Source organism: Onychostruthus taczanowskii, unplaced genomic scaffold (genome assembly GCF_017590055.1).
Source record: "Onychostruthus taczanowskii isolate IOZ18803 unplaced genomic scaffold, ASM1759005v1 scaffold7, whole genome shotgun sequence".
NCBI lineage: Eukaryota > Metazoa > Chordata > Aves > Passeriformes > Passeridae > Onychostruthus > Onychostruthus taczanowskii.
Genome location: NW_024504786.1, coordinates 4,208,755 through 4,223,272, shown reverse-complemented (window position 1 = coordinate 4,223,272; position 14,518 = coordinate 4,208,755). Strand labels below are relative to the sequence as shown.

Here is a 14,518-nt window from a genome sequence, read left to right as displayed (position 1 = left end):
GTTATTTATAGACAAGCTGGTCAGCCCTGTGAGAAGTGCAGCCTCTGTGACAGGGTGCTGTGCTCCAAGGGGCTGCTGGTGACAGGCAGTGCTGAAGCTTCTTGTAAAATGAGAATAAAAACCTGAGTGCAGAGATTAAATTAACAAAACAAAGAGAAGAAGGGGTCTGAAGTGGTCAGGATACTGTGTGCTGCTGAGATAAGAGGAAACAGAGAAAGGAGGATTCTAACCAGAGAAGAAATGGGAATGTTAACAGAGTATTGGTGAATAAGCTTAGTGAGGTTTATCAGATTTGGATAAGGGAGAGGATAGCTATCAATCCTCCACAAGCTCCCTGTTGAAACAGCTCACACAATTGTTCTCATCCATGAGGAAAAGACCTTCATTTGACAGGCAACCTCCCTGAAAGTGCTCCCACCACAGCCATTCAGCAGTGCCTCCTGTTTCCCTCTCAAAGCGAGTTTTGGCCTTTGAAAGATGCTGAGCTGAGATCCTAGGACTGAAAGCTTTTGATGTTTGCACCCACCCAGGATGCTCCAAGTTCACCTCTCAATGCCTTTTCCTCATGCCAGAGAACCCCACCCCACAGCCAGAGTCAGCAGAGATTTCCAGTGTGTGGGGACAGTGCTCAGTCATTAGAAATTGGTTGAAAGCTGCTAATTAATTTCTCACCAGTTACCCAGCAAGCACCAAAATGTGGTAATTTGTCCTTGGATTAATTTTTTTTAAGGTTTTTAAGAACCTGCACATGCACTAAAACTGGAAGCTAAGTAAGAGTAGAGATGCTGAAACATCCAGAGCAGAAACACTCAGCTATTTCCAAATCCATTCATAGCATCATTATGCTGAAATGATGTGGCATTCAGAACATATCTACATTCATTTTGGGGGTTACCTAAAGCTTTGAAAAAAAAGTTCAAAGCAATTTCAAGTAGATTTTTATTATAACTAAAAGACTCTATGAGACCATTCCCATTGGTGTGAGCAGCAGCATTAAATCAGGTGAGGCAGCCACCAGTGCAGAAATTGTTCTAATTTCTCAAACTCATATCAGGAAAATAGCAGTTACAATTATCCTCTGAATTTGTCTCTAATTCAAGCCTCCTATTTAAAGAAAAAAAATGTACATGCTAAAGAGAAAACACTTAAGTTTCACACAGAAAACCAATAAAAGGAAAAAGAAAAAAAGGACTAAGAAAAAATGCTTTTACAAAGAAAGCTAAATAGTGGAACAAGTTGCTCACAAAGTAAAGGCTTTGATAATATTTTGTTTGATAAAGCTGACTGCAAAGAAATAAATTTGTCCACAGCACTCCACTCAGAGCCACAAAATGTTCATGTAAAACATATTTCCTTGTACAGCTTCAAAGAAAAGATATCATGTGGATTATGAACTGGGCAGGAATTAGAGCCCAAAATCCAGTTTTCAAATGAAAAAACTTCAATTTGTGCTTGAATGTAACCATTCAACCCTTCCACCAGTAACCTGGAAGTAAAAGTAACATTGCTGATACCACAGGCAACACCAGAAATATTGAGGGATGGGTGAACACACAGAACTTAGTGAGCTTCTTAAAAGCCTGGGATCATTTGCACATGAAGAATTTAATAAGAACAGTATCAGAAATTAGAAAGGTGATTTTACTTCTGCACAGACTGGCAAGACTGATACTCCCTAAATTTTGGTGGTCTGTGTAAAAACGAAGTTGAAAAACCAACTGGAAAACCAAAGGGAGCCACAAGAATGAGTCAAGCATTCATTCAAAAGAGAATATTTGACATAAAGAAGCATAAAGAACTAATATATTTGGTCTACCAAAAACGCAGTCTGATAGATAGTTTGACCACACAGTGCAGGAGTTTCCACAGACTGAAAACACTGATAAAGGGCTCTTTCATTCAGCACAGAAAGGCCTCATAAAAGGCAATGGCCATTTAGGGACTGAATTTAAAACAGTTATGGGTACAGGGTACATCAGCCTCTCTCTGTCCAGTGAAACCAACAAACCATCAATCTCCAGGCCCATCTATTCTACCCCAGCAGAAGCCAGCCTGAGTCTGTCCCCACTCTGCACAGGACACAGCAGGAACCTGCTGGGCTACCACAGAGGAAGGTCTGAACCTTAAGTCCTTTCCATATCACCTGGGTGTTAACCCTAATAACAATACTTAATTCTTCGTAGAGTTCATGCATTCTCTAGCCAGCCCCAACTGGAGATTCCTTCTTTCCTCTCTGGTTCTAGAAGTCAGCACTTAGCACTGCAAAGCAGAGTAAGTTTGTTGGCAGGAAAAGTCATCCCTTTCCATGCCTTTTGTAACAGTCACTCCAGGACTTTTATAGTCCTAAATGGAGATGTTGCATCTGTATTAACTCACCAGGAGTGCAACCAGCCTCATCAATTCCACTTTCACAGTCCTTCTGCCCATCACATCTCCAGGACAATGGGATGCACTTGTTGCTTAAGTCTCCACAGCTAATTTTTTCAGATGGACACACTTGTTTGGCTGGAAGAAAAAAACCAAAGAAATAAACAGACATTAAACATATATTTCCAAACATTTCTAACATTGTTTATGCTGTTACAGTTACTTTGACTTTGAATGGCTTGATCCTGAGATATATTGGAATGAAATCCCAAGCCAACCTGCTGCCTCCTCAACCAGGCTGCCCTGGGATGAGGCCCTTCCTGTCCCTCTCAGCCAAAATGAACGGAGGAAGGTTCCAATAGACCAACAGGGATTCCAGCTGAGAACTTGGGGTTGGCTGTGACAGGGAGGGGTGCTCAGTGCAAACTGGGCTCTGCCTCCCTGCCCAACACACTGAGCTGGAGCTGCTCAGGCACTGCCCTGCACACAGCACAGCAGCTCTGCACAAACCACCTCCAGCTAAACCAGGGAAAAGCAATTCCCTCATTTTAGTACAACGGTGTACGTCCAGGTTTGGCAAGGCCGTTTCTAAACATAATGACCCGGGCAGATTGTGGTCAGCAAAGCTGAGGAAAAAGCAGCCAGGGCAAGCAGGAACTTGCAGATATTTAACAAATTGAGCTGTAAATGCGTAAATTGGAGGAAACTGTGATGTCAGACATGGAGATGTAGGAGGACCTGCAGAAGCAAAAACCCCAGTACAGGCAAGAAGACAACTATGAAAAAGAATTTGCCAGATTTATCTGGAACCAAGTAAGCTGTGAAGCTCATTCTCTCATAACTAGTTTGCATTGCTAAAATTCCTTTTGCCTTCATACTGGTGTAAAGAGCAACAGATCTACATTTATTGTGACAAGGCTGCTGAAATGCAAAATGTTCCACAATTTAAACAATTGTTTAGCATTCTGGAATCATCATCCAGTTTGGCAGGATTTGCTTATTAAACAGACTAATTTCCCTCTTCAAAAAATTATGTGTATTCAAGTATTTCTTCCACTGCTACTAACGATGATAATGCTGTGTATGGCTGCAGGTCTACTGAGCAGGTGGGAACCTGGATTCTAAATGAAAACCTTCACATTACCCTGCCCTGGTAAAGGTATTTACGAAGTCAATCAGCTTCCCAAGTGCTGAGAGAGGATGAAAATTATACCTCCCCTTCCACCTACACAAGGAGACTGTGAAAGGGCATCCTACAGCCCCAAAGCATCCATCAGCCACTTGGAGAGCAGTGCCATTTAATCCCTGCATTTCTCCGTCTTAGCGCCTTCAAGTGTTAGAAGAAGCAGTTTGGAGAAGCTGTGGGCAACCAATACATCAAGAAAAATTAGGTGCTGCCACAGACAGACAGTTAATAACAGATGTAATGAAGTTTTATAACCCTGAGGCGTGACAGCATTTCTGCTGAAATTTGCTCGCTGCATACCTAAATAACATTTATCAATGTTGCATGATTACAGAAGGGAGGAAAAAAAGGATCCTTACTTAGGCTTTGGGGTTATTTTTCCAGCAAATTAGTAATGAAAAACATTGGAAAGGCTCCCCAGCAAGACCCCACCACGAGCAGTGTGTCTGCCAACTCAGGCCAAGTCCTGTGTCCCCTCTAAGCTGCAGGTTTTGTAATACCCAACTACATTAAGGTTTGGATTGGACTGGCATACTGGGAGAACTGGGACACCAAAATGTCACTGAGACATTTGTTAATCAGGTTATTGGTTCACATTCCTCAATAATTGTTCTAATTCTTCTTGTTCTGGAAATGGTGAGGGAAAGGAGAATTTATTTTGATGCCAAGTAGGACCAGGTGTTCCATCCTCACTGTAAATCTCCACTGAGAACCAAGTGAGTCAAGACAGGTAGGAACATGTTCCACACACCTGATTTTGAAGAAGGTAAAATTTAATCATAAAATGGTGTCATCACACAGCGGGATCATTAACCAGCAAAAAGTTTATTTACTGGTCACAGTTTAAAGTATGGAAATTACTTTTGCTTGGCTGCTGTGGGCAGATGTTTAATAGTTTTGGGAAGCTCTAAGGTTTAGAAAGGTATGAACAGAAGGCTCCTATTTATGGAAAGCAACCTCTGTATTAGTCATCTCCCTGACAGAATAATTACAGACATTTAAAATATGTAAATCAAAGCTTGAACTTTCAGGGATGCAGCAATAGAAGCTGCTCTTGGTCACAGATCATCAAATCTCTGTGTTCCAGTGGTTTCTGCACCCAAGCAATTGTTGCGTGGAAGCCAACGACTTGTAGGCACTGGCAGGTAACAGAGAGGGGATCTTACACAAAACTCAAAGCAAACCTTTGGTGCAAACACACCTGCATTTCCAGCAAGTTGGGTGTTTTCCTCCCCTCTCCCCTGAGGCTGCAGATGCAAGTGGAGTCCATGTTGTTTTCCACACTATTAAAGAGGCTTTCGGCAACTGCAGTCCAGACTTAACATTTCTGTTTCTGCGCACGGCTTACACAAACCCAGGCCTCTTGGGCTGACATGACCAAAATGTGTTACCTCCTCCTTCCCTCTTTGTGCAGGCAGAAAGGAAAGGGTTAGTGCTGTGTGTGATGGTGAGTGCTCTTACCCTGGATGCATTCTGGACCAAGGCGAGTTATAGCAAGATCTGCCTTTTCAGAAAAGCACCATTAAACAACTTGGTTGAAATGTCAGACACATCAAGACCAATTTATCACAATGAACTGCAAATGCCAAGGATGGACAACAATGGTTTATTTATAAGGAGACAAGAGCAAAGAAGACAAGAAGGTTCCATTTACTCACTACCGCCAATGGCACATTCTTCTTTCTCTTTATAGGAGGCTACAAAGTCTTTCAGAGAACCATAGAGCCTAACTGGCGCCCCACTGTTTGCTTCCTCTTGTGCCACTGCTGTGCTTTTCAGGCTCCGGACATCATGTATATTCAAGAAAGCCCAAGAAAACAAAATTGATTTACTTTCAGAAGACCATTTGTCAGGTTCTCACCAAACAGGTACTCTAAGAGCATACACAAAATGCAATTAAGCAGCTTCTACTGGTGGGAAACCCACAAGACTTTTCATCAGCAGACTGAAAAGAAAGCCCTTTGTGGAAATACATCATCTTACAGGTCTGAACAGCTTCTCTATCTCTGCTGAAATAACTCCTCATCCTCTCCAGACTGCCCCTTGTGGTTTTCCCAGGTTCTTCAGAAGCTCCAACCCAAAACATTTTTTTCTACAACAGAGAAAACTCAATACTAAAATGGTTCAATTATTTTCTGCCATGCCAACGAACTGTTCCCACAAATATTTCCACTACTTTTATTATGGAATTTAAAATTCCTACCTTCCTCTTTCCTCCAGCAATGGTTTAGTTGTCAGCTTTTCTTTTTTTTTAAAGGAATGTTTTTTAACAGGGACCTTCCTTCCTCAAACACTGCCCTTAAATCTTCTTTTGTCACAACTGGCAGAACTGCCTCAGAGATGTACCAAGAACAAAATAAGTGTTCATACCTGCCCAAGTACAGGACTAGAATCCAGTTTGTTTCCAGAGAAAACAAGCCAAAGTGGTAAATGAGCAACTGTTCTGCAGAGAGGAGGGGAGCTGACAGGCAGAGATTGCTTAGGGAAATTCAGAACTCAGAGTTCTCAATCACTGAAGATTTGTGATTCAGAAAAAAATCTCAGTCACAAGTTTGCATATATTGTTCTTTATATATATGTGTGTGTACAAATTTTTATATCCTCATCTACACTTACTACTGACTTAAAACTCAAAGTTTCCCATTGAAGTATTTAAGGTGCATAAGAAACACAGTTTAAAATCCATCTTCTGACATAAAATATTGTCACAGCTGAAGCTGTATCTGACTGGCACTTTCCTTCTCTCTTCTCCCAGCTGCAGGTGGCTGTGAGGAACACTGGCCTCTGCCCCACCGTTTCCTTCTCTCGCCCCTTCTCCCAGCTGCAGGTGGCTGTGAGGAACACTGGCCTGGCCTCTGTCCCCCCAACCCCAGCTCACGCTGCAGCTCAGGACAGGTCACTGTTGTTTACTTTACTTTACTTTTGATGTGTCTCAACTCTTCGAGACACATCAGATTCTGGGTGTGATTTTCTAAGGTGTGTTATATCATATTTGATATACTTGATCTCCCTGATGCCTTCCTTGTGACATGTTATGATCAGAAGTGTTTGTGTGAGGACTGCAACATCCATGCTGGGTGATTCCCATGTCTTGGGAGTTTCTTTGGCCCTGGTGCACAGAGCACTGTGAGCACACAGGGACTCCCTCAACCCTCAGCTTTCACTGGGTGCTTGAGTTTGGATCTGGGCATCAGCAATACACAGAGACAGAACACACCATGGGGAATGCTAATCAAAGAATTGTTCCCACTAAGGTCAGGAGCTGCACTGAACCTTCTGTCATGTAAAGCAACACAGTACAAGCATCAGCCTGCTGGGATAGCAACACTTACATGAACTTGTGACTTGTACAAAAGCCAATCCATCAGCAGTACTTGGGTTGCTCACCATATCTGTATTACACTTACACTTGAGATCTCTGAGAAAATACAGGCAACTCTACAATTTCAGTTGAAAGCAGCCCAGGTCAAAACAAATGTCACGATTAGTGGCTTAAGTGAATTAAGATTACAGCAGTGAGACTTGGAATGAGACCAACCCACCACCAGTGACGCCTCTGTTGACAGAAGCAGCCGCCCCATCCATCTGCTCCCACAGGAAACTCCATTCTGGTCAAACTGGGGCACGCTGACAGCACCAATTCCCAGGGCTGGAACTGATGCCACCTGACTGCATGTGTGAGTGGGTAAGTACAGGCTGATGTGTCACAGTCTTTGTGGCAGCATGCAAAGGCACAGAATCAGTGAAAAATCTATTTGTCTTGCACAAAAAGACAATTAACTTATGGGCACTGCCTTTCAACTTTCAACATAAATTAAGCAGCTCAAAAGACAGATTAAGGAAGGTGACTAAGGAACTACACTGTAAATTGTCAGGAACAGCATTAACAATTGATACACCCGATAAATAGATTCAGTAGTGTAATTTGTTTGATGATGACTTATGTTCAGAAGTTCCCAGGGGAACAGCAGAGGATTTGCACAGATTTCCCTCCATTGCACTGCACAGCACAGCCCTTATTAACCCTGTTCTTGTCTGCTTGTAAGAAGGGCTCCTCTACAACACCTTGTATTAGCAGTCCCTGATGAGTCTCCAACTCCTCTACCTTGAAACTGGAAGGAGAAAATAAGCTTGACACACAAAGGGTTCAGCTTGTCTAAAAGAGACAGGCAGCAGCTACCTCACTTTTGTGCAGATTAGCACATTGGTGATTACCATCTCTGACATCAGAGTGAAATAATCAGGAATTCAAAATCCCAGGATTAATTCTAATTACCAAAACAGAGACTCACTGTCAGAATAACAGTGAGGTAACTTTTATAGGAAAAGTGTGTTCCAAAAGCCCAGACACTATAAACAACCCCAAGGAAAAAATGATTCTCTGGTATCGTGCCAATAGTTTTAACAGGAATTATAAACTGTATTTCAGCACAGTGCAAGGAGGTAAGAGATCTCTATAGCAGGCTGCAAAGACAAATGGCACCAGGTTTTAGCTAAGCTCCATGTCCCACTACACAAGCCAGGAAGAATCCCAGGTTCAGAGCTATCCTGGCACCCTTGGAATCCCAAATACTGTCCCAGCCCAGGACACAAGCTGCACAGAAAGGACTGCATCTCTTGGGCTTCCAGTGCACCACCTTATCTTTGATTCCTGATTGCTATGTCTTACTCATCCACTTCAAAAATCAAAACTAACATCAAACTTGGCTACAAAAAGCATTTCCTTCCCTCAGTCTGACTGGCAGGACTTCAGCTGATTTTGTGTTCCTGTAAACACAGCAAATGCTCTTCTGCTGCATTTCACCTAATTCATCTCAGAGCTTCTCCAGATACTGTTCTGACAGCTCTTCTGTTCTCTACCTGATATGCCCAACAGGCCCTGCTGCTGAGAAATCAAGTCCTTAAATTCAAGTCAGTTTGCTTGTCTGGGGTAAATCCAAGTCTAGGTCAATGGCCCATGGTAAACCGGTGGTCAGACTGGTTGATTACATGATCCTCCTTGGTCTCAAACTGCAGGAAAATTGTGATACTTTCAGTAGGAATCACAAAGTTTTTTAATTGCCTTTAAACTATTCCTCATGGTCATACTTCTACTTCTGAAATTTCAGAATTTACAAAGATCAGATGTTTAACAGCAGTGAGGATATAGGCAGCTGGTCCTCATTAAATTCCATTTTTTAACCATCTAGTGCTTGTAAAACAACAGTGTTTTTTAACTGGTGTCTGTATAATACACTGTGACATTCTCCCACTGTCAAGTCTGGCTGTGCACAGAGCATCCAGTTTCTAAGAGACCATGGCAGGTTATTAGGCATGAGAGAGATGCACATGATACAGTGAGGGCTTTCTGCTCCTGAACAAACTACATTTCCTTACCTGCCACCACACATATGAGAATTCATTGCAGAAGTTCATTCCCTAAAGCAGCTTTTATGCCCAAGCACCTTGAGACAGGGGAAACAGAACAGTTCCAGACATTGTCAGCGATCCCTCAAGGCCAGTCCCTGGCCTTGCTCCCCACCCAGCCCTCTCTGCCCTGCTGGCTCTCATGTCCAATGCGTCGAGGCATTGCTTTGGTCAGGGATGCACAAATCCTTTAATAAAATTGAATGAGACACAGGATAACCCTGGGATTCCAACTCCATTCCTTGCTACCATTTTCCACAGGTTCTGTACAACACCAACACGGACAAGAGCCATGGACCCCACCACACCTGTGGGGTGCCCTGCTGCAGAGCTGAGCTGGACTCCACAGGGCAAGGCAGACATGTGAGCAACAGAATGAGGCTGCTGCAGTCCAGCTCCAGCTGAGGAAAGCATTACTGCAATTATTGCAGTGTGCAGCCATGGGAGAGCCCAGGAGCCACGTGCCACCTCTGAATGCCAGTTTCTCATCTTTCCTGACACCACAGCCATATGGTCACGAGAAACATTTATTCAGATTAATCCAGAGAAGAAATGAATACAGCCCTGTAGTGACAGCCCTGCTTAATGACAGTGAAGCACAGCCCTCATTGTTTAGAGGAACAAAAAGGGGATTTTGATAAACTCAAGTCAGATGCCATCTGCCAACTTTCCCCCTATTTCTACCAACTTTGGCCCTTTGCATGTCTTCTTGATGGAAGAGGAAAATCCATAATTTACCCTGGACCTGTTTAAAACCCTAACATGGTCCCTCCTTGTGAAACCACCAGACCCTCTTGCCTTTCTCTCTGTTCCTCCTCTAAACCAGAGCAGAACTTGCCTTCCAGAGCAGCTGTGTCTCTAAGACATTATTCTGGCTACTGAAAACCTGAGTTTCTACATCAGATTTCTTCACATAATTTTGTACTATTTAAAATTTTATTTTCTCTTCACTGGTGGTTTTCTCTCATCTCAAGGATCAGTTGGCCATGCCCTGAGCTTGGCACAGAGGCAAGGATATACTAATAAAAAACACAGGGAAAATCCCAGACATCGAAGTAAGAAACCAGAACAGCTGAAGAAGAACCTGTTCCTGGCAGAAGTAAAGCAGCAATGTGCACTGCTGATCTCAAACAGTTTCATAATAAACTGACAGTTGACTTTGGTAGTTAGCAAACACCCAGGCCTGCCAGCAAAACCCAGGACTCAAAATTGTCTTTAGAGATAGTTTTCTAATAGAAAAGCTATTAAATATTCCCTTTTGTGAGAGGCATTTTTCATGATCAATCAAAAGTAAAGCTTAAAAAAAAAAATTCAACAATGACATGACTTTAAGAAGGTCAGAAAAAATACTCTGCTTTTTTCTACCCCGAACATAACATCATTTTTAAACTATTGTTTCTAGAGCTAGTTTGAAAGAGAGTGATGTACAACATTGTCTTGTCAAGCCTCCCATCCCACCACTGTCTACATCAGTAATTACCCTGTCAATCTATGTACACATTGCCAGTTGCAATGCAGTTCAGCCTTCCCTTTCCTTCTGTATTAACAGTACTGGGGGAGGTCAGAGGAGAGAAGAGAAAAAGAAAAAAAAAAGGAAAAAGAAAATAAAAAATAAAAGTATGTTGCCTTTCCCATAGCCCAGAAATAAAATGAATAAATAAAATGAAAATAAAATCTTTGACATGGTTGAGAGCTGAGCTCCGTTTCTCAATACAGATCCTCCACCTGTACTTTTTTCCAGGGCTGCCTACTGTGAAAAACTAAGTCTGGCTACAAACAACCTTGAAAAATCTACGATGATCCCCCGTGCTCCCCCTTGATTAGTGATGCGTGACGCTTTAAGGCAGCTCTGATTCAGGAGGAGAACACAACAGGCGAGGGTAACAGCTGACCCAGCACAGACTGGAGCAGGGAGCTGGGAACGAGCCGAGCTCACACACAGCCACGCTCTGGGAAGAAAGGGGAGCGGCAGGGGAGGAATGAGTCAGGAGGTGACGGCGGCACAAGCTGGGATGAATGCAAGTCAGCTAATTAACCCCAGAAATGCAACTCCTGAAAGGAAAACTTGTTCCCTGCCCGAGACCAGGGATTCCAGAGCCGTGTGGGCAAACAGATTTGTGAACACTGAAACTTTCTCACGCGGCCACTGAGGTGACAAATGGATGTGCTGAGCTGCTGAACAGAGCCCTCGGGAGCGCTGTGCCAGAGGTGGGGAGCAGCCTCAGCTTTCCCCCCAAATGGGAGTCATTACAAGTCTTTGTCACTTATTCAGGTGTCAGCCTAATTCCCACTGCCTAATTCCCAGGAGCTGGGCATCCCGCGGGCACACACCCCATACAAAGCCCATCCCTCCTGGTCTGGGTTGAGAGACCAGGGAAAGAGCCGATCTCCACAGAAACACAGGTAACAACCACAACCTCCTGATCTGTACTGATCCAATAATGCTTCCTGCTTTATTCCTAGCCTTTGGGTCTAAATGCATTGCAGCTTTAACAACATCAACTTTCTTCACTAAAGATTCAGTGATAAAATACTCCAGATTGCAGCACACAATAAATCAATCATCCCTCCCTGTATGGGTTTGTAACTCAGCACTTTGAAAGCATCTTGGAACAATTTCTGCACATATACTTTTAGATAAGGGATAAATTTACTTTTTATTGAATCAAATGTTATTGACTGGCTTTGGTTTATAGATAAAAGTGACAGAGTTTTCTAGGTTCTCTTCAAATTGTTGGCACTGTGACCCTGAACTGTTAAAAAAATTAGTTTCTAAAAATAATTGATTCTCTCCACTGACAGTATCTCACTCCATTCTCTCCACTTAGGCAGTATCTTAGTCCAGGCCTACCAGACATTATCACTTTGGTCACTTGTCAAATTCTTACACAAGCAGCTAAGCACAGCACCAGGACAGATTTATCTATTTTTCTTCCTATATATTAATTTCTAAAATGCCCCAAAATATGCATCCCAGAGTGCTCCATTTCTATTACAGCAAATCCAGAAACAAATTCCAGATGGCAGCTTATTTCATACATATTCTGGCATATTTAGGCACTTGACTTCTCCATTTCTTTGGATCAAATTAATGCTCAACTCAAAATTAGGTTTTAAAGCACAGTTTAAAAAAATTCACCTGGCTATATCACTCAATTAGCAAAAATCAATTACCAGATGCCAGTCTGAATTTGAAGACAGAAAAATGATTGTATTTTGTAAGTGCTACAAATAATGACAAAAATCCCTTAAGCTGGAGAAATGTCCCTGCAAAGGTGACTCTGTTTCACAGGCCCAGTGCACAGACTGGATTTGAGAGTACTGAGCAGGTGGAAGCAAACATCCAGAATGATCCTGGATGAACCCAGTGGACAGCTACCCTGGTAAGAGGGGTTTTGTAGGAACAAAAGAGAGCAAAAATCCTGCAATGATCCTCAGTGTCCATACACTGTGCTCACTTAGCAACCAAGAAATATGTGGGGCCAATTTACACCACGCGTTCTTTCCAGCAAGGCAGCAAGGCAGCAAGACAGAACTTGGCCTGTAAATTGAGATGTAAAATATTACATATATATATAACTAGTATATAACAGATATGTAAACTGTATTACATAAATTTTAATGGCAGTAAAATTTATATAATCAGGAAATTTATAAAAATTTATATATCAGGAACTGGCAGTTTCTGTCTCTTGCCTTATCACTTAGGCAGTAACTAGGAAATTGTCAGATATTCTAGTACCATCCTGGAGATAAGCATAGTTTGCTATCTGATGAACTCCTAATGAATATACTGTTAATTGCATAACCTTCCTTCAGCACAGGAACTTTTCTGTTCATCAAGGGCATGGATGAAACAGCTTCTTTGCTTTGGAGCATCCTTGTAATTAATAATATATTCTTCACACTTCTAAATATAACCCATAATGAGATGCTTTAAAGGATCCAAGCTGCACCTTTCACCAAGTGCTTTTGATCAGAAGGGAAGGAGCCGGAGCTCGTTCAGACAACAGAGGCTGCTGGAACAGTGACTGTCGCTTCCCAATCCTGAAAGGCTGCAAACGACTTCAAACGGGCTCAGCAGCAAAACATGCCAAAACAGCTTCCTCCACCTAACCACACTGCCTCGTTATCTCTGGGCATATTCTGTGCACATCACAGATGAAAAGAAGTAGATCTATTACATATAGATAGTACATATAATACAGTCTGCATAGATGGATATTGGTAACTTCTACTCGTTAACATTCTACTCATTAACTCCATGAAAAGTCTGCCATCAATCACCAATCAGGTGATGAGCTACTACAATGTCCAAAATCTCCCCAATTATGTTTGCCATCCCTGTGAGCTGGCACCTCTCAGAGATTTCTCCTGGTTTCTATGTGTGGAGAAAAACACATCCCCAAGGATGACAGAACAGAAAAAAAGGTTTCTTGGTACCTATGACTTTCTCTGGAGACATTTTCCAGAACTACTTTATGCTGAGGGTGGCAGAGTACTGGAACAGCTGCCCAGGGAGGTTGTGTTTCCCTCTCTGGAAACATTCCCAACCCACCTGGACATGTTCCTGTGTCACCTGCTCCAGGTGACCCTGCCTCAGCAGGGGCATTGGACTGGATGATCTCCAGCCCTGACAAATCTGTGATTCTGTGACCTTCAAATAACGACCCATGGTTGGGGAGAAGAAAGGAGAGTGGTTCTCCCCCACCTGCGCAGCTCCTTTAATTGAACAACACAATTTTTGCCCTGAAAATTCCTTCCCAGTGACTTGGATGGAGTATTCCATGATTTCAAGGTGGAGTTTCTTCCAGTGTCAGAGCTTGCTGTGCCTTCCAGCAGCTGGGCCAAATGCCTTCACCTATAAACTGTGAGCATCACTGGTGTCTGTGTGCAGTAGCTGAGAGAACTTCCCATGTTTAAAAGCCTCAGGACTGTGAAATGCTTGCACAGCAAAGGCTGACTTCCTACAGTGACACCTCATTTAAACAGCATATCTTTAAGACAGGTACCAATTTTGATTTAAAGACTTCAGTCAGTAAGGATTTCCGTACAAGTGAGCCACTTTATTTGCCACTACTGTTAAGAGCTGTATCTTATCTGTGTTTCTCTTATCTAGTATCCTGGATCAGACTGATTCTTGCTAAGCTAAAGAAACAACTGTGTGATGAAACCAAAGAGACAGGTGTAAATTGATAAAGGCAAATCTCAACCCCCTCTTCAATAAATCAAATACCAAATACCCTTCTAATAAGGTTTATTTTTCAACTCTAATCATGTGAGCCTTGTAAGGTTGTTCACAGCCCCTTGTCTAATAACCTTTCCACTTTATAGCAGCTGCCCATGTCTTTTACCACCTCTCAACCACCTGCTCTTCAACTTACTTAGTACAACCTCTAATTATGCTGCAAACTATATTTTTCTAACCTTTATGTTTAAGTCAAATCACATATCACAAAATACACACAGTAGCTTATTAAAATTCACAGTATCTTATTAACAAGGTCATGATTCAATCAAGAACTACTGAGAAGTGACACAACTCTTGTTTTCCCTAAC

At 42.4% G+C, this 14,518-nt stretch overlaps 1 protein-coding gene across 2 annotated transcripts in view; it reads right to left on the bottom strand.

Moving 5' to 3' along the window:
• LRP8 (LDL receptor related protein 8) overlaps positions 1–14,518 on the bottom strand; it is a 169,637-nt gene that overhangs the window by 34,778 nt on the left and 120,341 nt on the right. For both annotated transcript variants that reach the window (XM_041421447.1, XM_041421448.1), the window contains exon 4: positions 2,377–2,505. In XM_041421447.1, the coding sequence (XP_041277381.1) occupies positions 2,377–2,505 (129 nt within the window). The remainder of the gene's footprint in view (positions 1–2,376; positions 2,506–14,518) is intronic.